This window comes from Fusarium falciforme, chromosome 9 (assembly GCF_026873545.1).
Source record: "Fusarium falciforme chromosome 9, complete sequence".
Classification (NCBI taxonomy): Eukaryota; Fungi; Ascomycota; class Sordariomycetes; order Hypocreales; family Nectriaceae; genus Fusarium; species Fusarium falciforme.
The window spans coordinates 945,746-966,347 of record NC_070552.1 but is presented as its reverse complement, the minus strand read 5'-3'; the positions used below and the strand labels follow the sequence as shown (position 1 = coordinate 966,347).

At 53.0% G+C, this 20,602-nt stretch overlaps 7 protein-coding genes across 7 annotated transcripts; all 7 read right to left on the bottom strand.

Annotated features, from left to right (window-relative positions):
- Positions 1 to 799: 799 nt before the first annotated feature.
- NCS54_01118400 (Hypothetical protein) lies at positions 800 to 3,352 on the bottom strand (the record flags this gene model as incomplete). The annotated part of the gene is made up of 1 exon (XM_053156467.1): positions 800 to 3,352. The coding sequence occupies one exon, from the start codon at positions 3,350 to 3,352 to the stop codon at positions 800 to 802; it is 2,553 nt and encodes an 850-aa protein (XP_053012442.1).
- A 2,245-nt stretch (positions 3,353 to 5,597) lies between these two features.
- NCS54_01118300 (MARVEL domain-containing protein) lies at positions 5,598 to 6,132 on the bottom strand (the record flags this gene model as incomplete). The annotated part of the gene is made up of 2 exons (XM_053156466.1): positions 5,598 to 5,998; positions 6,054 to 6,132. 2 exons carry the CDS (start codon positions 6,130 to 6,132, stop codon positions 5,598 to 5,600), a joined length of 480 nt encoding a protein of 159 aa, XP_053012441.1.
- A 1,286-nt stretch (positions 6,133 to 7,418) lies between these two features.
- NCS54_01118200 (Hypothetical protein) lies at positions 7,419 to 8,940 on the bottom strand (the record flags this gene model as incomplete). The annotated part of the gene is made up of 6 exons (XM_053156465.1): positions 7,419 to 7,887; positions 7,935 to 8,030; positions 8,082 to 8,458; positions 8,507 to 8,583; positions 8,633 to 8,686; positions 8,736 to 8,940. The coding sequence occupies 6 exons, from the start codon at positions 8,938 to 8,940 to the stop codon at positions 7,419 to 7,421; spliced, it is 1,278 nt and encodes a 425-aa protein (XP_053012440.1).
- Positions 8,941 to 10,045: 1,105 nt separating this feature from the next.
- NCS54_01118100 (Hypothetical protein) lies at positions 10,046 to 11,149 on the bottom strand (the record flags this gene model as incomplete). Its single annotated transcript, XM_053156464.1, has 2 exons — positions 10,046 to 11,029; positions 11,078 to 11,149. The coding sequence occupies 2 exons, from the start codon at positions 11,147 to 11,149 to the stop codon at positions 10,046 to 10,048; spliced, it is 1,056 nt and encodes a 351-aa protein (XP_053012439.1).
- An 806-nt stretch (positions 11,150 to 11,955) lies between these two features.
- Positions 11,956 to 13,194, bottom strand: NCS54_01118000 (Hypothetical protein; the record flags this gene model as incomplete). The annotated part of the gene is made up of 1 exon (XM_053156463.1): positions 11,956 to 13,194. The coding sequence occupies one exon, from the start codon at positions 13,192 to 13,194 to the stop codon at positions 11,956 to 11,958; it is 1,239 nt and encodes a 412-aa protein (XP_053012438.1).
- An 807-nt stretch (positions 13,195 to 14,001) lies between these two features.
- Positions 14,002 to 15,325, bottom strand: NCS54_01117900 (Chitinase; the record flags this gene model as incomplete). Its single annotated transcript, XM_053156462.1, has 3 exons — positions 15,201 to 15,325; positions 14,810 to 15,124; positions 14,002 to 14,758 (listed from the first exon to the last, which is right to left on the bottom strand). Exons 1-3 carry the CDS (start codon positions 15,302 to 15,304, stop codon positions 14,002 to 14,004), a joined length of 1,176 nt encoding a protein of 391 aa, XP_053012437.1. The 5' UTR covers positions 15,305 to 15,325.
- Positions 15,326 to 15,715: 390 nt separating this feature from the next.
- NCS54_01117800 (Hypothetical protein) lies at positions 15,716 to 19,570 on the bottom strand (the record flags this gene model as incomplete). The annotated part of the gene is made up of 3 exons (XM_053156461.1): positions 15,716 to 16,355; positions 16,419 to 19,421; positions 19,449 to 19,570. 3 exons carry the CDS (start codon positions 19,568 to 19,570, stop codon positions 15,716 to 15,718), a joined length of 3,765 nt encoding a protein of 1,254 aa, XP_053012436.1.
- Between the last annotated feature and the right edge of the window lie 1,032 nt (positions 19,571 to 20,602).

The window sequence follows — 20,602 nt, the reverse complement described above, 5'->3', positions numbered from 1 at the left end:
TGCCGACTTCTTGGACATGACGTCGGGCTTGGCACTAACCATGCAAGCACTCTACACGGGTCTGGTGCGATAACGCGACAATGAGAATTGATACCCAAGACAGAAGGTGGAAGAACACAGACCGAGATGCCGGGAGGGTAAGGATAGATGTTCCAGGCCTCCCTTCAGTTGCGACGTCATCAGAAATCGCGGGGTTGGGGAACGGGCCAAACCCCCGAAAGCTCCCCAAAAAAGAAATCGCCCAGAGAAAAAAACAGGCTGGCTGGACGGCCAAAAACACGAGATTCAGAATGCCCTCAAGGGTCGCCGAGAAGGCGGCCCCAACCATCCAGTCAATCACGTCTTTTCGGCCCCTGCTTGTACCTCAATAGCGTCCTTTGTTGTCTCGGCTGCCAGTGTCAAAAAGCCAGGTGGCTAGGAAATACCCACGAGATTCTATCTCGCCAGGTACAGAAAACTCAGGAACAGGCGAGGCGCAATGCACACTCCCTGGGCCGTCTCGCTCGTTTCGGACACAGACGAAGATCGGATCGAAATATGCGGGAGGCGGGTAAGTCTCCTTTTATCTCGGTAGCTGCAACTCCACCGTCGTTTACGGCTACTCCGTAGATATAATCGCTCAGGGTCCTGCTTGGCGGAGACCTGCAGCTTTGGTGTTGTTAATCGGTGGCTGGGAGACGTGATCAACAGGTACGATCTGTTCCTCCTCGAACTATCAATTAATAGTGGGGTGATTAATTCAATGTCCAGCACATGGATGCAGACATTGTGCCTATTCGTGGACCATTGCATTACTGATTTACCTCTCTTCTCTTCCTCCTCGTCTCTCGGGGCTTTTCCTCCACGGTGTCCCGGGTCCCGGGCTAAGAGACCCACCCAGCACCGGACTTACATCCCCCGCTGCCCCGGTTCCTCTCCATCCCCGCACCTCCCTTGGTCCATCATCTTCATCTGTCTCCCATTTCTCGTCCGCAACCCAGCAGTATGACCTCTCGTGCGCCCCTTGTCCAATTCTATCACCCTCTCCGCCCTTCCATGGTGGTATTCTCGCTCCCGCTAGCCTTGGACTCAGATGGTATTCGACCCGATCAGTGTGCAGCACCATCTCGTCATCCACAGAGACGGACGCCAGCGTCTGCAAGATTCCGTAGATAAGCACCCATCGGCCTCGTCGCGCCCTCGCAGGATCTACATCATCGGCTCGGCCACTCTTCTCAAACCGTTGGAACGCCTCAACGAGCTTGTTGGCCGCAAACTCGCTTCCCAACTTGAAGATGTTTGTGCTCTCTGTGTAAGCAAGTTGCACTCTTCTCTCCAGCGCACCCATACGGCCTCCGCTGGGGGTCTCTGACCGTTTCCCTCGTGATGGCATTTCCAACGGCGATATCGACTCAGGAAGCAGAGGGTATGGGTGCGGGATATGTGGGAACCGATGTTTGTTGTCAAACTCGATCAACATGTCCGTCATCGGCACTTCATCAGTGTCTGCTTCAAACATGCTGCTGCGGTTCTCCGGTACCATCATCCACTTCCGTCCCGATCGCGCCTCTGAGACGTCCCAGACGATATCTCGGTTGACGAGGAAATCGTACAGCGCGCCGAAATCCTTTTGTAACGCCCTCATCAGGGAACGTGTGAGCCATGTGTCCTCTTCAGCGCTGGTCTCTGAAGTAACAGACTGGTTTCTGGATCGTGCTAGGGGTGAAGGTGGCCAGGATCCGTATACTTGCTGATAGTGGCAGTACAGCATTTCTCTGAGTCTCTCAGCTGCGCCCCTCGCCTGACCAGCTTCTCCATAGTGTGTCCACATATCATCGTACTCGAACCCAGCCAGACGTTCCTCCGCGGCGTTAACACGGTCTTGCATCTCCAGGCTCGCCTTCTCCAAAAGGGCTCTCGAGATCGGTGTCAGGGACTTGTAGTCCTTGCACATCTCGACACTGGGGAACATGCCCGTGCAATGCGTGAAACACTGCCTCCAACCGTCCGCCCATCTCACGCCCTTCCCTTCCGCCCAAATGAGGAGTGACACTGCCGTTGCCGGGCTGCATCTCACATCGTCCAGGGCGCGACTGCGAATGTACCGCACTATTTGGCCAACGTTGTCGTTGTACGGGGGCATATAAGTGTCGAGACGCACATGAAGGTCCGAAAGGGCTTGTTGCAACGAGAAACCGACGATTGAGGCATGGCATAGCAACGCGAAGACGTTGCGGGTGGTTATTTGGTGCCGGAGCTCTTCGATTCGGCCAAGGTTCCGAGGAGGGGGGAAGTACATCTCGTATGAGATTTGACCTTCAAAATCCCCAATGCTCGTACCTTCAGAGGCTGGGGGTGTAAGTGGCTCATCGGCGAAGCCTCGACCAAGAGTTGCACCGTAAGATCCATCACCTGGTGAGAGAGGTGGAGGTATATCTTCTTCCGTCGATCCTTCACGCAACATCGTGATGAGCGGGCGACTCCCGGTGCCCTCGATGATGTGTGACGATAGACGGAAGCTCGGTAACTTCTGGCCTTTGCGACCGAGAAAGATGAGGACATCCCCATTGGGATCCCACAACTCCGGATCTTTGCGGAGTTTGTTCCACTTTCCAACCGGACGTCCTCCGCCTAGCCACCTCTTCATCTGTGGCACCGGTGCGGACGGTGGTTGTGGGATCGCAGGCAGCTTCGTCGTCGGTGGTGGACCGATGGGAGGCAGTAATGTCTGCGGACTAGGCGGCGAAGGTAAGGGATGATGAGAAGACGCATACGGTGTCGGCGTCGGCGCCGTTTGTATCATCATCGGAGAGTATTGAGCGTTCGTGTGACCCTCTTCTTGACTTGAAGTGGTGCTTGGTAAAGTATTTGCGACACTCGGAGGTCTATCACTGCTCCCCCGTCTTCCCCCCTCTTTATCCTTCTTGCGAAAAGCAAACGTCTTTGCCAATCCTTTTCGAAAATCGTCGCTCCGCTTGTCTAGAATCGTCCTTAGTCCGCTCCTCTCGATGCCGCTTCCATCTTCTATCCTCGGCTCCGGTAGTGTAGCTCTCCTCTGCGGCCAGGCATCTGATGAAGTAATCAGATTGCTCATGTGTACGTCTCGCCTCGTGTCCCCCCTCATCATTGGGCTTTCCGGCGGGTTCCAGCCTCCTCGGATTCCCGGTGATGGCTCGCCAATTTGAATCTGCGGCAGCTGGTTGGCATACCTCGGGTAAGAGGCGCTCGTGCCCATAGGCGGCATGGGGAAGTCGGGGAGAAGGTCATCATTGCTGGAGACCGTGGTTGTAGATCGAGGACGACTGGTGCTCTCATTTTGTTTCTGTTTGGTCGCGGTGACCTTTTTGCGCGCGATCGCGCTCCGTCCAGACATGTCTTTGGTGTGGCGTCGATTCGGATCGAGGGTGTAGTTGTAGTTTTCGGATAGTATCGATCATGGATGAGATGATGGCAATGCTTCGCGTCAAACATTAAAAATGGCGATTAGGTGTAAAGAGCCTTTCTGGAGCTCAGTGGTAAGAATGACGCTCGCTGTTGTGGAAAAAAAAAAAAAAAAAAAGAGGTCGAAAGTTGTCAGAGATAGGTTCAAGATGCAGACCACGACGATGAGTAGACTGGCCCAGAGGAACCAGCATCGGACGGAGTTAGGAGATTAGTCAATTCAACTGGCTCGACTCAGGTAATTGACTCTGAAGATGCAAAACGCCGTCAGACGCCTTTCGCTGGACCGCGGTCGAGCCCTAGATGGTCCCCCCCAGAGTTCTTATACACCGGGCGCAAGAGCGCACATCCGAGGCCGTTAACTGGATGCCCCGACGTCAGTTGCGCCCGCTACACCGGGAGCTTGGTTAGAGCCCTTGAGCCCACGAGGATCGCAGCTTTTTCGTTAGCGCAAAAGGCAAACTCTGGTCGTAGCTTTTTGGCTTCGTTCGGGGTCAGGGCCGAAGCTTGTTTCTGTGCCGGAGGGCCGGGTCTGGAGGGTGTTGCTGCCAGACTGTCAAGGGGCCCTGCTCTCTTGGGCACGATGTATCGTGAATAAAGTCAAGGCTGGTCCACTTCAATGTCGATCGAGAATCAAGCTCGGGAGCTTTGACTAGAGAGTGAGCTTTGGTGTTGTAGTCCAAGTTTCACCCTCACATCGCCAGGTGAAGAAGCAGTGGGACTTGTCAAGGTCAGGATGATTCCAGACGAAAAGATCCACAGCCCAGGACAAGGACGTGCTCGCCATTTAGATAGAACCCTTCAGTTCTATCCCGTCTCTCCATGTTGACCTGGCAAAAAAGAATGACCATCTCCGGAATTGGCATATGTGTTGATAAGGATGGTCTGCCTCAGACCCTGGAAGCATCCCGGAACTTTGCGATATCTCTGTGCCGGCCTGCTGATAAGGATGACAGCACTACTACGATTACCCTTGAATGAGACGGGCTCATATAAAGAGCAGCGAACAGTATCACCAAAGGGCAATTCTCAAATTGGGCTAACGCGACGGGATGGTAGCATCGTGCCGAACCGGAGAGCGTGAGCCCCCTGAGTGGGTGGCCCGCCTTTCTTTTTCGAATCTTGGGGAAGTGAGCGATCAACAGATAACGGGGAGAGTGTCAAGTGGAGTGAGGTGCTCACCCGTTGCGGTTTGTCATGAGCGACACAAATCGCTAAGAGCCCCCCATGTCTGGGGGCCTCCAGGGTCTGGCCCGCGGGGACCGAACGGTGCTTATCAGGCGCTCGCTTGCACTAACTAAACACAAGTCTACCATCAAACCGCGGGCTAGAACGAAGGTTCAACAATTGAGACACGGAATAACCATCGCGAAGATCATTAAGGAGGAGAGTCAACTTCGGGATAATGTGCGGCATTGATCTCCTCCAATGTGAATCAGCCACCGCGCGGCGCGGTAGGGGTCCAAGTCTGACTTGTGCATGTGATTAGCGGCGCAGCACTGAACCTATCGAGGTGTTGATACTGATAGTAATAATTTGCTATGTCTTTTCTTTGACAGCCAAAAGTGATTGTTCTAGATTCCTGACACGGAACTTTGCGATATTGACAATCGAGATGGAAGTGTCCATGCCACGCGCCTTTAGCCATGAAGTGGGTGGGTGGTCATCTGGCACATGGCTCCAAATTACATCATCGCAACAAGAACAAGCACAAGTTGCTGATTATCAGTTCAACCAGCACGCACTTGGTAAAATAGTCAAAGACATGTCTTGGCCAGGTAGTGAGTGACCTCGGTAATTAATTCAGAAACGTCAACGAAACACTCCGCTTATCCATGGCGACATCACACGCATTGTGTGAATCAATGCGAGACCAAGCCACCAATACCACTGGCTTGCACCCATTCACTTGTGAGACAACAACCCATTCACGCAAGAGATAACAGTTGAGAAAAGTGATTCATCTTTTATTAACAGACTGACGGCAATCTACCATTGTGTAATACACAAGAAACACCCAAATAAATGTTGACGCGTTCCAACGCGTTTGTCAGTCCTGAAGGGTATCTTCCGGCCGTTTCGCATAACGTTCAAAAATCATACAAGAGACGAGTAGGCGTAGGAAACCATTACCACCGTCATTCTGTGACACCAAATTGCTTCTTCTCACACATCGCTTAAGCACCGTAGTGGTTCATGGCGGGCTTGGTGGTGTCCGCGTGGGCCGCATGACCCCGGGATCGCATGAAAGCCAAGCCCTCCATGACAGTCAAGCCAGTAAAGATGGCCCAGATGAAGAAGCCAAAGGCGACGGCAGCCTGGGCGGATTGGCAGGGGGTCAAGCCGTGGCAGTCGGGGACGCCAATCTTGGCAGCCATGGCGATGGAGCCGGCAAACCAGAAGATGGTGGTGATGGCGAGCAGGCCGAGGGCGGCGACGCTGTGGTAGAGGCGGGAGGCGAAGAGGGGCGTCAGGGCCAGGTAGAACAGGATGATGATGGACCAGACCGAGTTGAAGAGCATAAAGGCAAACGACGAAGGGGTGTCGCCCCAGCCGCGAGGGTTGGTGATGTCGACAACTGGGCAAGTGTTAGCGTGGTGATGGTTGTGAGGGAGCCCACAGTTCGGACTTACCATATGCCGTCAGACCAAGCTCAATGATGAGGAAAATCGCCAGGACGGCGTGGATAATGGTGATGATTCCCATAGACATGGCGACGGTTTGTGTCGGGCTTTAGGTGTAGGAATTAAGCTTGTCTAGAGTGAGATTTGAGTTCTGGGGGCGAGCACTGCAAGATTCAGGTCGGGGTTGAGGAAAGAGAAATCTAGATGGTTAGCAACAACGAGGAGCGAAGGTAGCACTTTAAGAAGACGGCAGCTTCGGCATGATGGCAGTGACTTCACTGTAGCAATGACGGAACTCTGTCAGGTGGCCCAGCCCATTCAAGGAAACGAGGCCAGCCCAGCCCTACCGGACAAGAAAAGTCGATACGTCAGGACAAGCCCACGGAATAGCGCATTCGCTCTTGGTCGGCAGTCATCAAGTCCGGCTTGAACCCTTCCAAGAGCGTCGTCGACCAACCAAATGCATTCACACAAGCAGCGAGTGGGTGTGAAAGAACAGCAGGTGGAGCGAGGATCCCTCCGATGACGACGACGCTGAATGGCTGGATTCCCGGTTCGAGAGCTTCTTGTCACGGCAGATTGGGTGGTGATGGGCAAGAATGGCAGAGCGTGGCGTCGCGCGAATGACGTGTTGTGCTCAAGATTTGCCCATCTTCTGACGTTTTTGGTGTGCTCCAGTGAAGCCTTGGCAGATGAGGTCATGCTGCGTGGCTTGGACGTGGCTCAGTTTAACCCGGCAGGAAACTCTCCGGGGCAGCTTCAGTGCTAAAGAGCGCTAGAATTCCCCGCTGAAGAACTTTGGGGCTCAAAAAATCTTATGATACCAAGAAGCTTGAACCCGAACACGAGGTCTCAGCATTCCTCAGCCATCAAAACAAGCATCATCTCCTGACGACGACGAGCCGCCCGACGCGACGACTCTTTTGGTTCCGTCGCCTCCGATTCCCCAATTGAAGCTTGCGCGTTTGCCGTGAAACTGAAAAAACGAACACAGCCTTGGCTCGGCAGCTGAAAGCCGTACGGTAGCCAATCCATTTTTAGCGTCGAAGGGTTCATCCTGGTTTTTGTGGCCTTGGCTCCAGTGGTTCTTTCGGAATGTGACGACGGCAGTGGAAATGCGTTTCATGGTCGGCCTCAGGTCTTGCGGCCTAAGATCCATCCAATGAGTCCCTTGGCGCTTCCATGCTTTGCTGGTTAGCAACCACTGGGCCCAACGTTTCACGCGAACGGCCTCGAAGGCCTCCCAACCAACGAACACAAGCCCAAAGGATATCAAATTAACCCTGTCGCCAGGCTTCAAAATAAATCACTAGAAATCAATCAGTTACTCCTGTATCCCATCTATTCAAACGCCCTAACCATCCCGTCAATGCCTCAGAGGCCTCTTTTACCCCGATCCTCATACACGACCGTCACAGTTGTTGTCTGAACAATCGCCCGGTCACCCTCATCGCTGTCCTTGCGTGGGTCCCAAAGCCGCGTTTCAGATGCAGCGTCTCCAAATTTGTTGATGGACTCTTGTCGTCGAAGGTGCTTGATCATCTTTTGCGGCTGAGCACCTGTTTCATAGGCCTTGACCTCGGTCTCTGTTGGTTCGGCCTGTCCAATCGTCTTCAAGTCGAAGCCAGCTTCTTCAATATCCATTCCGTATTTGTCGACTTTTCCTTTGTTTGCGACGCTTCCGATCGTCCGGAACGGGTGCCCTCGCGTTCCCTTGCTGCCGCTTACTGCATATCCAGCCGACGACCCTCGTTCGCCAATGAGCTTGGGAGCTACGTGAATGAAGAACCGTCGGAGCGTTGTTAATGAGGCGCATATCACAAGAAGGTTGGCTTCAACATATCTGCGACCCTGTTAGCCACGGTCTTCCTGAGGATGTGACGGACTTACATCCAGACCACGGCACTGGAAATAACCCAGGTCGTGTCTGTGGTGGTGAGAATCGGCATCAAGAGTATCAACCGAACGACCGACGTCACAAGTGTGCTGTATTTCGGTTAATGACCTTCAACCCAAAATATCCCCTCAACTACTCACGCAGATCCAATCCCAAACAGCAGGGCCAGTCCAGCCTTTTGCCTCGGCGGCATCTGCAAGCGCATGATCATTGGCATCGGCATCACCAACAGCAAGAGATCCGACGCGATGCCAAGCACTGCAGTGCAGATGTAGATGGCCGGTCGGTTCACACAGCTCCCCTCAGTCACCCTCACATCCCAATGCTTGTTGAAGGGTTGACAGCCAAAGATGATGGCGAAGAAGATGGAGATGTTATACCCAGCCACAAGGAAGAGGACGAAGTACACGCTCCACCTCCACCAACGTTGTGGTGAGAGCTTGCGGTAGAAGAGGATCAGCGACATCTTGGAAGCACCAGTGCAGATTGCATAGAGAATTGGCGAGATGACCATGAACTGAGATTATCAGCGATCCATTCACGTTGGTCAAGTGGCGCAACTCACCTTGCTCCCAAAGATGTAGTCATTCAGCGAGAGTTCCCATGCGTGCACTCCCATCAGACCCAAATAATACGATCCTGCTGGGAGTAAACATCATAAACACTAACACGATGTCGAGCTGACACTTACGAAGAGCCACGGCTTGAACTGCGATGGAGGATAACCACGCGAGCATAAGGCATGCTATCCACACTCAGCACATATCCCAGAAAGCAACCAAAGGGGCACATACCTGTCTCTCCATCCGCTTTCCGAAGAAGCCCCAACTTGACGTACATGAACTGCAAGAAGAAAAGAGCCGCTATCGCCATGCCGAGACCCGATACCACATACGACTCGATCTCATGCCGCCGTTTCGGGTGCTCAAAATCGACATCGTAATCATCCGGCGGTGCGACTGCCACTGTGACGCCGTGGACGACTGGGAACTCTGGCATGGTGGTTTCTTCTGCCGCACCCAGTTGCCAGAGGTGTCTTATGCAGGCTGGGTGATCGATGAAGCTCGTTTCTTTTTCGCAGATGCCTGTATTGCTTCTCGTTTCGTATTAATGCCAACGTCGTCGGATTCAAGAACGCTTCGCAAATCGGCTTTGATGAAACACAATCTCACACCAGGTCAGTGATTCAACACCGCAAACTCGAACCGAAAAGAGGAAATGACAATCAACCCAATGAACGCTTTCTCTAAAAGCAAGCAAAAGAAGCTCCACGAGAAGAGAACCAACAGTGAACAAGACCCAACAACCTGGGGACTCCTGCTCTTAAACCATCTCCCCTTTAAACCCACGAAACAATCCTTCAATCCTCCAAGACCACTTTTCTTTCCACAATCCAGCATCAGCCTTATCCATCTGCACAAGGTACGGGCCATCCACTGCCCTGGGACACGCTGCAGGATGCAGTCGTGAGACGGAGTCCGCAAGGAGATGCCCGAGAGGAAGGTCTCCACTGATGTGATGGTGATGGGGATCAGCGGCCGGGATGGCGTTCCCATGTGGGATGGCGTCCTTTCGGGGGCTTTCCGATTGCGGGGAGTGGAGAAAATGGTGATTTTATCGTCAGATGTCAGATGCGTCTTTGAGTTTAAGATCTGATTGCCTTTCGAAGGATCGATATGGCGGGCGCTGAGGACCAGTTGGTGATACCTTCGCAACTTCAACTACACTCCTAGAGACCTCCACCGTTAGTTTTGTTCATCTTTCATCCCCTTCTCAAACAATATGACGGCAATCCACAATCAACAAACGCATTTGCAGGGGTCGGGTCAGGACAGCCAACATCTCCACCAGATCCATGACTCGGACTTTGCATACGGCGCGCACGGTTAACAAGACAGCGCATAGTTTCGTTTCAGCTACAGTATTTTATATGAGTGGACATTACCGGCTGAAATCTTTGCCCAAGAACGTAGGACAAAATAGCCATTATAGCTTCAAATAGTCAGGTGCATGGGTCGATACGCCAGTCCTTCCACATGACAAGGCCCAAGAGCAGGGGCGGCATGAAGAGTTAATATACTCAAGAAATTATATTACTACAAGTTCAGCTCCCTCCCTTGGATATTTGCTTGATCGCAGCATCATATAGCTGATCCGTACTGCCATCCTCCCCCGTCTCCATCCCGCTCCTCTCATGCTCTACCTCAATCTTTGTCGTCACAGTAATCTGCTCGTTGCCCCTCCGCGACGACGGCAGCTCTTCAAGATACACAGTCTCCGGCTCGGGATTGCTCCTCGAGCGCACCTTTCCAACATTGGGCCTGCTTCCTGATAACTCGACAAACCCGCCCGTGTGACGGCGATGCGACTCTGGGCCTGAGGGATTCGAGCCGCCGCGGTTCTGCACAAATTCGACCAACTTGCCCAGAACTGCAAACTCGAGCTTGAGCTTGATCGAGTAGACGACCACTTTTATCCCTTGCTCCAGCGTGTAGTGGTTCTTGTACATGATGACCAGGAGGGCAATGTCCATTGCCACGATGACAAGGTTGATGATGAAGAGGTGCCACATGAACTTGCGCTTGCTTCCAAACGACGTCTTGAGGATGTCGACCGTTTTCCAGATATACAACCCCGAGATGATGAACTCTTGGGCGCAGAAAAACGTCATCTGGACCTTCTCCATCATCTTGTACAGAGGCGTAGTCTGACTCCCATTCATGCTTGACGAAGACCTCGTAACAAACAACAACACCGTCATAGTCGTATGCCACGTAACTCCATTAAAAATAATCATCCAGAATACGGCGCGCTGGATCTGGATGTTGCTGAGAACTAGATGGAGTCGCGAGTATAGCACGACAGACTGTCCGCTGATGAGGAGCACCCAGCCGACGCTGCAGATGGCCATGCCGACATACCTGACGACGAGATCGAAGTAGTCAATCAGCCAGCCGAGGGTATATGGCACAACGCCAAACGCTGCGAGTAGAAGACTCCAGAAGTAGAGGCCTCGACGGTGCTTGAACGTTGTGAAGATGAGTGCGAGGAGTTCGAGGCCGTTGTACAAAGCCAGAGCCGAGCAGGCCTATCAACAGATTAATCACCGCTACACCACGCTTTCGAGTAGACGTACAATGACCATGACGGACTCGGAGCTATATGTCAACCCCGTCACCTTGCCATCGCCGGCGCTTGTCACAGACATTATGTCCCGCCGATCGCTCAAACGTCAAGGACAGGAAGAGATGTATCGAGTAAGACGAAGACTACTCTGAGCGGGAGGGATGTGGGGACGAAGAAGGTTTAAAGGGTTTCTGGTTGAGGCAAAAACCTCCCTTACCCAACCCTCACGGTTAGCATCGAATTACCCATTGAATCCGGGGTCTCCATGGGGTAGAATCCGGGGGCGGGGATTACTGACTCGAGCAATGTCACAACATGTTATTCCTCCCTCAAGTCTCCCGACTCCATACTCCTCTAGCCTGTCCATTCCCCGGAGTCTCGCGTGAGCAAAAGGGATGGGGAAAATGTTTCGACCATTCGCACAACGAGAACTGGCGGATGGTGGAGGAGCCATGACCTCACATCCTTGCCCACGCTGGGGTTCAAACCAAGCTATTCTATAGCGCCGTCTTCTATTGGTTGTTTCCACCGGCGAAACTTGCCTCGAAAGGGCGAGTCGTCGTTGGGAATTACTTCTTTGAGGTGATCGTCGAGAAGGGTAATTCTCTCCACGAGGTGATGTCAAAGAGGAAGCTCTGCGAGTTTGTTATTAAACAAATAATATTTCCAGAACCTTTTTAGTTGTCTGATGCCCCTTTCTTGACGTCGTTCTGAGATGCAAGTTTAATGAGCCACCGTTACGAGGCGCCTTCTAGAACAAAGGCGTTTGCCCACCCAACTCTAATTAACAGCTTTAACGACAACCCATACGCGGTAAAAGGTAGTGCAAGAAGAGACATATTCAATTCTTCAAATCTATCTTCTAATCATTATCATCTCATCATTCCTCTACTTGAGGCCAAAGCAGTTGGCGTAATAAGTCACAGTAGCGCTCCAGTCGGAAAAGACGCCGACGACTCCAATCTGTCGGAACACATCCAGCAATTTGAACACGTCGCCGTCGTTGTCGACGATTGAAGCAATGGTGGCATAGTAGTAGTTGCCGTTCGCACCGTTCTTGAGGGGACCGGATCGCTCCAGACTCCAGGTGACAATGTCGAGACCGAGCTTCTTGGCCTGGATGGCATACTCGCTGGGGACAATCTCGCCGTTCTTGGGAGTGACGAGGTAAGGCAGAGGAGGCGCAATGTATTTCACACCATCAGCAGCATAACGAGTAAGGTTGGCGATGGCAGTCTTGAAGGTCTCGGGGGTGTCGCCCGTCTCGTCGAGGTACATGGCCTGGCGGGCAAACTTGGGCTCGGCCTTGAGCCAGTACAGCATATCATCGTACAGGAAGCTCTGCAAGAAAACGTTCTTGGGCTTGACGCCGGCCTCCTTATACTCGTCAATCAACTGCTGCGCGTACTTCTCCTGCGTGTAGTCGCCCTGGAACGGCATCTTGACCTCGGGCGTCTTAAGCTCCGGGGTGTGCTTGAGGCCGAGCGACTTGGTGAGCTCGATGTGCTCCTTGAGGCTCATGACGGTGCCGCACGTGGCGTACAGGTCTGTGCGCCAGTTGGGCGTGCCATCAAGGAAATCGACGGCGTTGGTGGCGCTGGCGTTGAAGCCCTCCATCTTTGCGCACAGCGTCTTGAACTCCTTGAGAGTGATATCGCTGGTGCAGCACTTGGCCGAAGCCGGCTTGCCATCCTTGGCCGCCGTGAAGGGCTGCGTGCACTTCTTGTTGAGCTCGGGGATAGTGACGATGTTGGTCGTGTAGTGGAGGTCGCACTGAGAGTGTCGGCACACGAGCTGGCGGTCCTTAGTGAAGGCCACATCACACTCGAGGATACCAGCACCCATACGGGCACCGGCAAGGTTGGACTCGAGAGAGTGCTCGGGGATCATGAGGGTACCACCACCGCGGTGAGCAATGGACCACTCCGAGGGCTTCTGACGCTTCTCAGAGCACGACTGGAGCTTCTTCTTGAGGGGACCCTCGTCCATGTTGTTGGCGAGGAAGTAGGGTCGCGGGCCAAGCTCAATCTGCTTGATGGGCTTGTATTCGCCATAGTTGGGCTTAGGCGCGGCCGCAGCAGGGCTCACAACCGCAAGACCGGCGAGGAGGGAAGTCGAGAAGCGCATCTTGGACGAGAACGAGTCAATTGATAGACACAAGAGACAAACGGCACAAGGGAACCAAAGCACCAGGTCGGTCTGGTGAGGAGCGAGGAATTGAGGCCGCAATTGAGACTGAGGCTGACCAAAACACCAGAGACATCAATACAGCCTGGGCACCCTCCAGGTTTTATGGACGTTCAACCACGTCCTGGGAACAGCGATCCGCGACGGATAAGCCTATTCAGGAAGTTCACCCAGATGACGTCGCAGCGAGGGTCCCGTCTCGCAGGGACGGGTCGATTCCTCACCAGACATGGCGCCGCGGGTGCTCCAGCTGGTGGTCCTTCGCCGAGACCTCGGTGTTTAGGATTGGAATAGCCCCAACCCAGGCGAAGGGATCATGACGCCGATCGCAGGCTTTCACAGGTCAACGTCTGCAGCAAGAACACATGGTTTCGGGAGCTCGCGGTGGGCACACAAGCTCCCCTGCCCACGAGGAACGGTATCTCAACGGGCACGTGTGGAGAGGAGGCTGGTATCGTTGGAGGACAAGAGCGGGGGAGATACTCTGCAGTGTCGCACTCAGAGGATCAGCCGTGGTCGATGCGTGTTTAGTTTAAAGCTTATGATTCGTCATGCAGGAGCTCAATTGGAGGACCCTAGCTTAGAGCTATGCATATCCTGGTTAAGGTAAACACCAATATCCCCGAGACAAATCTTTAATTCGCGGATGAATATCTCTATCCGGGACGGCCGAGTCGACAAGGCTTGGCAGTCATTTCATAGCCTGCATATGCATTTTGGTGAGCACGTGGAGGCGGCCTCTTGGTGTTATAGCTCGTCCTTAGCTCCATCGGCTGCTCGTATCTTACGAACTGCTTCAGTCGTCGTCTTGAAGTGCTCGAACTTCGGTGCATCTTCCCCGAGGCCCCAAGCAAACACCCCGCCCACGCTGACCTGCGGGACAATATCGTCCGTCTTCCTCTGGATACTCTGCTCAGTATCGAACGACCACCATCGGAGCTCTCGAGGATCCCAATAGTAATAGCTCCCATCGTCGTCGTAGCTTCCCCCATCTCGTGCACGGGCAAATGATTCAGCCACATCGCCGGGAATCTCGTCGTGCCAACTAAAAGCACCCGTCTTGCCTAGATCTGCCCCAGACTTGGGGTCCTCGAGTAGTTGTGTAGGACAGCCTATCGGGTTTGAGGCATCGCATTGTTCCGTCATGAACCACTTGACATAGTACCCAAACCCAAGATTGAGCCGCTTTGGCGAAGCACCGCGGTCAATATAGCGCTGGACGGCGTCTCGTGAGTCTGCAACGCCGCTGTGGTGCCTGGTGATGTTGTCGCGACGGTTCATCAGATCGTACGTCATGACGCTGAGAAAATCGACCTCTTTCATGATTCTAGGGACCGTATCGGATGTGAATGCCATCAAGTCGACTTCTTTGCCAGGCACCGCCGCAGACAAAAGCTTGTCCGGCCCAAGGGCAGCGCGAAGATGCTGGAGGAGCGAGACAAAGGCCTCAATCTCCCATTCGCGCTTCGAGTTCGGTACCAGCTTGTAGTCGTCACGGTTTCCTCTAGTTTTCACGTCAGTAAGTCTTCGGTCCGTGTCAATAGAGAGGGCATACCCTGGGTACTCCCAGTCAATGTCGACGCCGTCTGCCCCGGTCGCATCAACCATGGCAGCAACCTGACGAGCCCATCGCTTCCTCGACGCTTCGCTTTTTGCACCTTCCTCGAAACCTTGGGTATCGCCCCATCCTCCAATCGCCACCATGACTTTGGTGTCGCGTGGGAAGCTAGAACGGACCTCGTTGACCGTGGTGAACAGAGGAAATTCATCGGGAGTCTCGTCGACATTGAAGACTTCGGATCGCATAAAGGCAAGAATGACGTGGGATACATCTCTGGTGTCTTCTTTTCGGGGAACAACATTGTGCTGGCTGGGATACAGTCAGTGTATTGTCCAACCTCAACTTCATGGTATCCTTCCACCTCTCGTAACGCAACAGAACTCACCCAGTCAGGTACATGATGCAGCGGAAAGGCTCTTTGCTAGAATCAGCAGTCACCATTGCTGAAAGCGCCATGAGCCATGCGCAGAAGAGGCTCACGAAATGCATCTTGTCGGTCTCAATTATGACAAGAACAGTGTTGATATTGACGGAAGGGAGGTTGGGTGGTGAAGACCCACCCACTCGCAGGTGTTGGCCACTGCAGCTGACCATAACACCGTACGTGTAACAGCTAGAGGCAGACTATTGCAGCTCATGCAGTACTTCCAACTCATCGGAATAGCGCAGATGCTCCTATATTTTCATTTTTTATCCATCTTGATCAAATCTTCTGCGTTCCCTTCATGGACTCTTTCGCGCATGCAGATCACTTTCACTCAGCCAGATACGGAGAAGTTCATGGCAGCCGGCTAATACGCGACTCGGCCTTGATGTGGTTGTGTTGTGTATCTACAATATAGTTAATTTAGGTGTATTGTTTACAGGATATGTTGTTGCTTTGCTTTGTTAACATGTTCGTTAGACAATGCCATGGCTCTTCAGGATCCGGCTCAGCTCCTTGAGTTGCACCGGTTTTGAGAGGAACAGGTCCAACCCCGTCGCAAACGCATCTTCTTGCGCTTCTTTCGAAGCCAACCCAGATATGGCAAATATGTGGCACCGTGGAAGGTGCTTCTCTTTTTCGAACCCCCGAATCAGGCGAGTCGCCTCGAACCCATCCATCACCGGCATGGATATGTCCATCAGAATACATCGATAGCGTCCACCTCCGTCTCGGTAGGAATCAACGGCTTGTCTCCCATCTGTTGCTGCGTCGTAAACATGGCCAAGCTTCTTCATGAATGCTTGGAGGATCCTCATATTGATGGCATTGTCTTCCACAAGAAGGAATCGGGGCTCGCGAGTATCCTGGGGTTTCTCTTGAGCCGGCGGTTTAGGGGTACTGGCTTCGTCATTGGATTCCGTAACTTCGAGACGCCGTCGTTTGGCATCGCTGCTCTGGTCACTGGGTTCGTAGGGAGTCTCATCGACTTCTGGTGGCGGAGGGAGCCGGTCAAGTATCGTCGAGATGCTCGAAAGCTCAGCAGCCGATGCCTGCAACTTCACCCAACGCCTGAAACTAAGCACCAGGGCCTTGGCCAGCTTTCTAGGCCCAATACTGAGCATCATAGACTATCAGTAACTACCAATCATCGAATTAAGGTGTGGGGGGCTAACTTACGGGCGAGAGATGAAGCTGAACAAACCCCCGTTGAGTTTTTGCAATGACTTGTGCGATCTTTCCTTCTTGCGAGCTTCTGCCACACTGTGGCATACGACAATGACGGGAGACGAGGATTCGTTGCGCGGTTGTTTCGTGAGGAGTCCAACATGGTTCTCGTCACAAAGGATAAGATCTGGCAGAAACTCTGACCTCTCATCCATGGCAACAACCTGCATGCGCAACCAGTCTTGGCATATCTTCTCCAGAGACCTCTGTTCGTCAAACTCCTTTAAATTCCACTGAGCAGGGTCCAAACCACTGTGGGAAGGCGAGAATCCCAATACCGCTACGCGCAGACGAGACAGCTCAATCACTTGTGCCTTGAACTCGTCCCGTTCGGTTACTGTCTCAGTCGCCTCGAGACTAGAAACTTGAAGTGGAAGCTTCACAGTCGCTCTCGTCCCCTTACCCACCAGACTCTGGATATGAATCGAGCCACCAAGTGCTCTGACAAACTTCCTCACAAGGCTAAGACCAAGACCGGCTCCCGCAGAGTGCGTGTCCTCTTGTGTGAAGGGCTTAAACAGACTATGGTTGAGATAATCCGGCCCAATTCCAGGTCCAGTGTCGATAATGTCGATGTGAACAACTCGGTCTCTCGACCCGCGCTGAGTAGGCGGTTCTTGGTAGGCCGCTACCTTGACGAAGCCACGATTCGTGTACTTGAGCGAATTTCCGCAGAGATTCATTATGATCCTTCGAAGCGCACCCGGTTGAGATCGGAACGTCCATTCCACTGTAGGGTCAATGTCCAGAATCACCACGACTCTTTCAGAGCTCAGCTGCGATCTGTTGTTTGTACTCCCAAACGCACCCGAGTTCTCTGCAGCATCTATGCCATCGAGTCTAGTATGCGGATGGGCATCAGTGCTTTCCGGTGACTCTTGATTACGGAAACGAAACAGGGATTGCTCTTGGTAGGTGTGTCCGGCGTGGACACATTCGACGATTTCTTCCACCAACATGTCCACATCCAGATCCGAAGCAATGTACATCATTCCATCCGACATCGAATTCCTCTGGGGAGGAGATTGCACGCCCCGTCTCGGAGGCCGGGTCAGATGTGTTGGTGGCTCTCTTGGACTCTGGATAAAGTTGTTGATCTTTGACCAATCAAGCAAATGATTGATCGTGTCAAGTAAGGTGCGGCCACAAACTTCAACAGACCTAAGCACATCGCCTTGGAACACATCCAACGAAGTGTCGCGGAGGAGCTCTGCACACAGGACGATTCCGTGGAGCGGTGATCGCAACTCATGGGAGAGTGAGCTGAGAAGACTGGTGGATGCCGAGGTGACAATCGAGCTGTCCATCATTGCCACGTCGGCCATGATGACTGTGCCAAATGCCGATAGATAGCTGAGCTCACCCTGAACAGTAAAGATGCGTGTGGGCGTCATGGTGTAGGCAAAGCAGCCCGAACACCAACGCTGCTTGTTTGAATCCCAGAGGGGCACGAAAGCGACGCTGCGGGCTCCTGGGAAGAGATCTGCAATGACTTTACCCTCATTCTTGCGTGAAAATACCTCTTCACGCCGTCGTGGGAGCTTTGCGTGATCACTCGGGTCATTCTCGTGCCCAGTTGAACCTTGACCAGAAACAGGCGTGGCTTCTTCTCCAGAACGGCTACTCGAAGCCAACACCCCATGATGATCAAAGTTGAAAATCTTTCCCTTTGGGTAACGGCGAAGCAATCGTTGCAAATGTCGTTCAGGGAGTGATTGATTGCGAGCTGTTGGATCTTGGCCATCGATGCTGGACGATATAGAAGTCGAAAACCCCAGGACACTACAGGTAGCTGGCGCTGTATCCGAATTGCTCGAGGATACGGAGTTTGCATTGAACTCGCTGTAGTTTGAGGAGGAGGATGAGGAGGATGGCCGCCTTTTGGCACTCGAGTTGCGTGGTAGGCTTCTACGGCCAACGAGGCCAGCAAAAGATGCAACGCTCGCGTCCAAGAAAAGTACACCCTCAACCTCGATAGATTCCCTCAATATGTTGGCAGCTTTTGAGAAAATTCGGCGTAACTGTATGTGTCGGGGCTGCTCTACCAGCGGTATTGATTGATCGCTCAATGGACCAAACGATGCGGGTGTCCCGGCTTCAGTGGGACTAGCAAGAATAGAGGGCTCTGCCAGCGGTCTAATCTTTTCGGGCTCGGTGGTGTCGACGATGGAGCTGGGCTCAAGCTCATCTTGTCGACGTTGCAAGTCTTGCTGCCCAGAATTCAGGGAGCCCTCCTCGGTGGCAGGATTCGTGTCAAAGGCGTGGCTGAAACTGCCCTGCCAGCCAGACATTGTGGCCTTTCCCTCGACATAGCTCCCCAATCCGCGCACCATGCGCTCTGCAGGGCGACGGCCCTCACCAGATCGTCGCAGTTCTAGATGGTTCAGGATGGCTTTCGAGACATCCTGCATGAGGTGAATGGACGCATCATCCAGGCCTGGGCGGGGCTTCCCATCGAAAATGCAGAAGACGCCAATGTTGATGCCCCTGGGGGACTGGATTGGTACACCCGAGTAGAACCGATTCCGGGGCCAGCTTTGGCACAAGCTCTTTTCTCGGAAGATGGCGTGCTCAGAAAGGTCGCGAATGACGGTGACGGGGAGCCCCCCAGCGGAAGGTGGTTCGGATGTCGAGTCCGACTTTTGAGAGGTAAGAACGTGCTCGCATACTCCAGAGGACCTAGGGATGGAAGTTCCACAGAGCCAGAGTCGCTCTGAGTCATGGGCTGGTGATTCGGCGTTGGCGGATATGCTCAGCGTAGGCGTGGCCTCGGCGATGATGTGTTGACGCTGGCAGTCGAACAAGGAGATGAGGGCACGAGAGGCTCCTAATCTCAAGACAGCGACCTGAGCCAGGGCTGTCAGGGATGGATCAGAGCACGAGTGCAGTGCAGACGAGGGTATGGGGTTTGCGATGTCATTGCGGACCGAGTTCGCAATCAGGATCGAGTCGTATCTAACATGGACGGAGAATTAGACGAACTCTTGCACCGCCAGGATGCTTGTGGTCGTGGCGAAGGGGCCCAGCTGGAAACTGACAGGGGGCATGACGTACTTGAACGTTTCTCGTTCTCGAATTGCCTCTGTGGTCCCTTCAGCTGCCATGGTCGAGACTCATGCGCACGAGCCAAGGGTTGCGGAAGTGGAAATGCGCATTTAAGAAGAAAGATAGGGCTCAACAATCGACGGTCTCGATTTGTGTGCAGACCAGTCTGAGACCCATATGAGCAGTAGGCAAGTTAGGTAAGTAGGGAGATACAGTAGTAGGTAGTGACTAGGTACGGCCATGGATGGATATCGCCACATTGAAGGAGGTGGGGTCATTCTAGACCCAGATTTACAGAAGAAACGGGCACTAGGCGTGGTGTAACAAGGGAGCTACGGCGCCAGGCGGCCACCATCTGACTTGTCGGCTCCGATCGGGATCGAACTTCGATGGCAATCGACATGGATCTCCATCGTTGGATAGAGCCACCACCAATAACCAGTGTCTTGTGTTCCTTATTTGGCTTTGATCGATGTTATTGACGACATTATGTGGGGAGGCTTCTAGCTAATCATGCTATTCCTGTTTATGAGCATCCATTAGATGCGATTTGAAACCTACTTCTCGATTCTCCCATTCTAACAGGCAAGATTACTAGGATTGAAACAAGCTTTTCCACATCACAGTCGGGACGAACCACGAACCCATTTCCACCGTAAGTAATGCGGTAATAAAGCGCCAAGCTAGGTACTTCACTATTTGTGTTCAAGTTATTCATCCGGGCTGTTGTGACCGAGTGATACGTTGGGCAATAACTGTGGGAGATCAGTTCGTAGAATTGTAGGGTAGGCAGGTACCCGCCTCCACCGTGCCCAATCTGAGTTATCGGCAGTATCGACACTGTACAAGCTTCCTGAAGCTGGGCTGCCATCTTTTTTTTCCAGCCTCAGATGCGAAACATCTCGATCTGCAGTTGACCAGTTTCAACCAGGCTCCAGCCCATCATTCCCATTGTACAAGATCCGAGCACAAGTGTCAACACTTCAGCTCACTGGAGTTGATTGGCCCCTGCTCTGTTTCTAATTCGCAGCTTCTTTGCGCCTACCTTCTCCTGTTCTCTATTCTTTCCAAGCTGCGACTCGCGCCGTCCT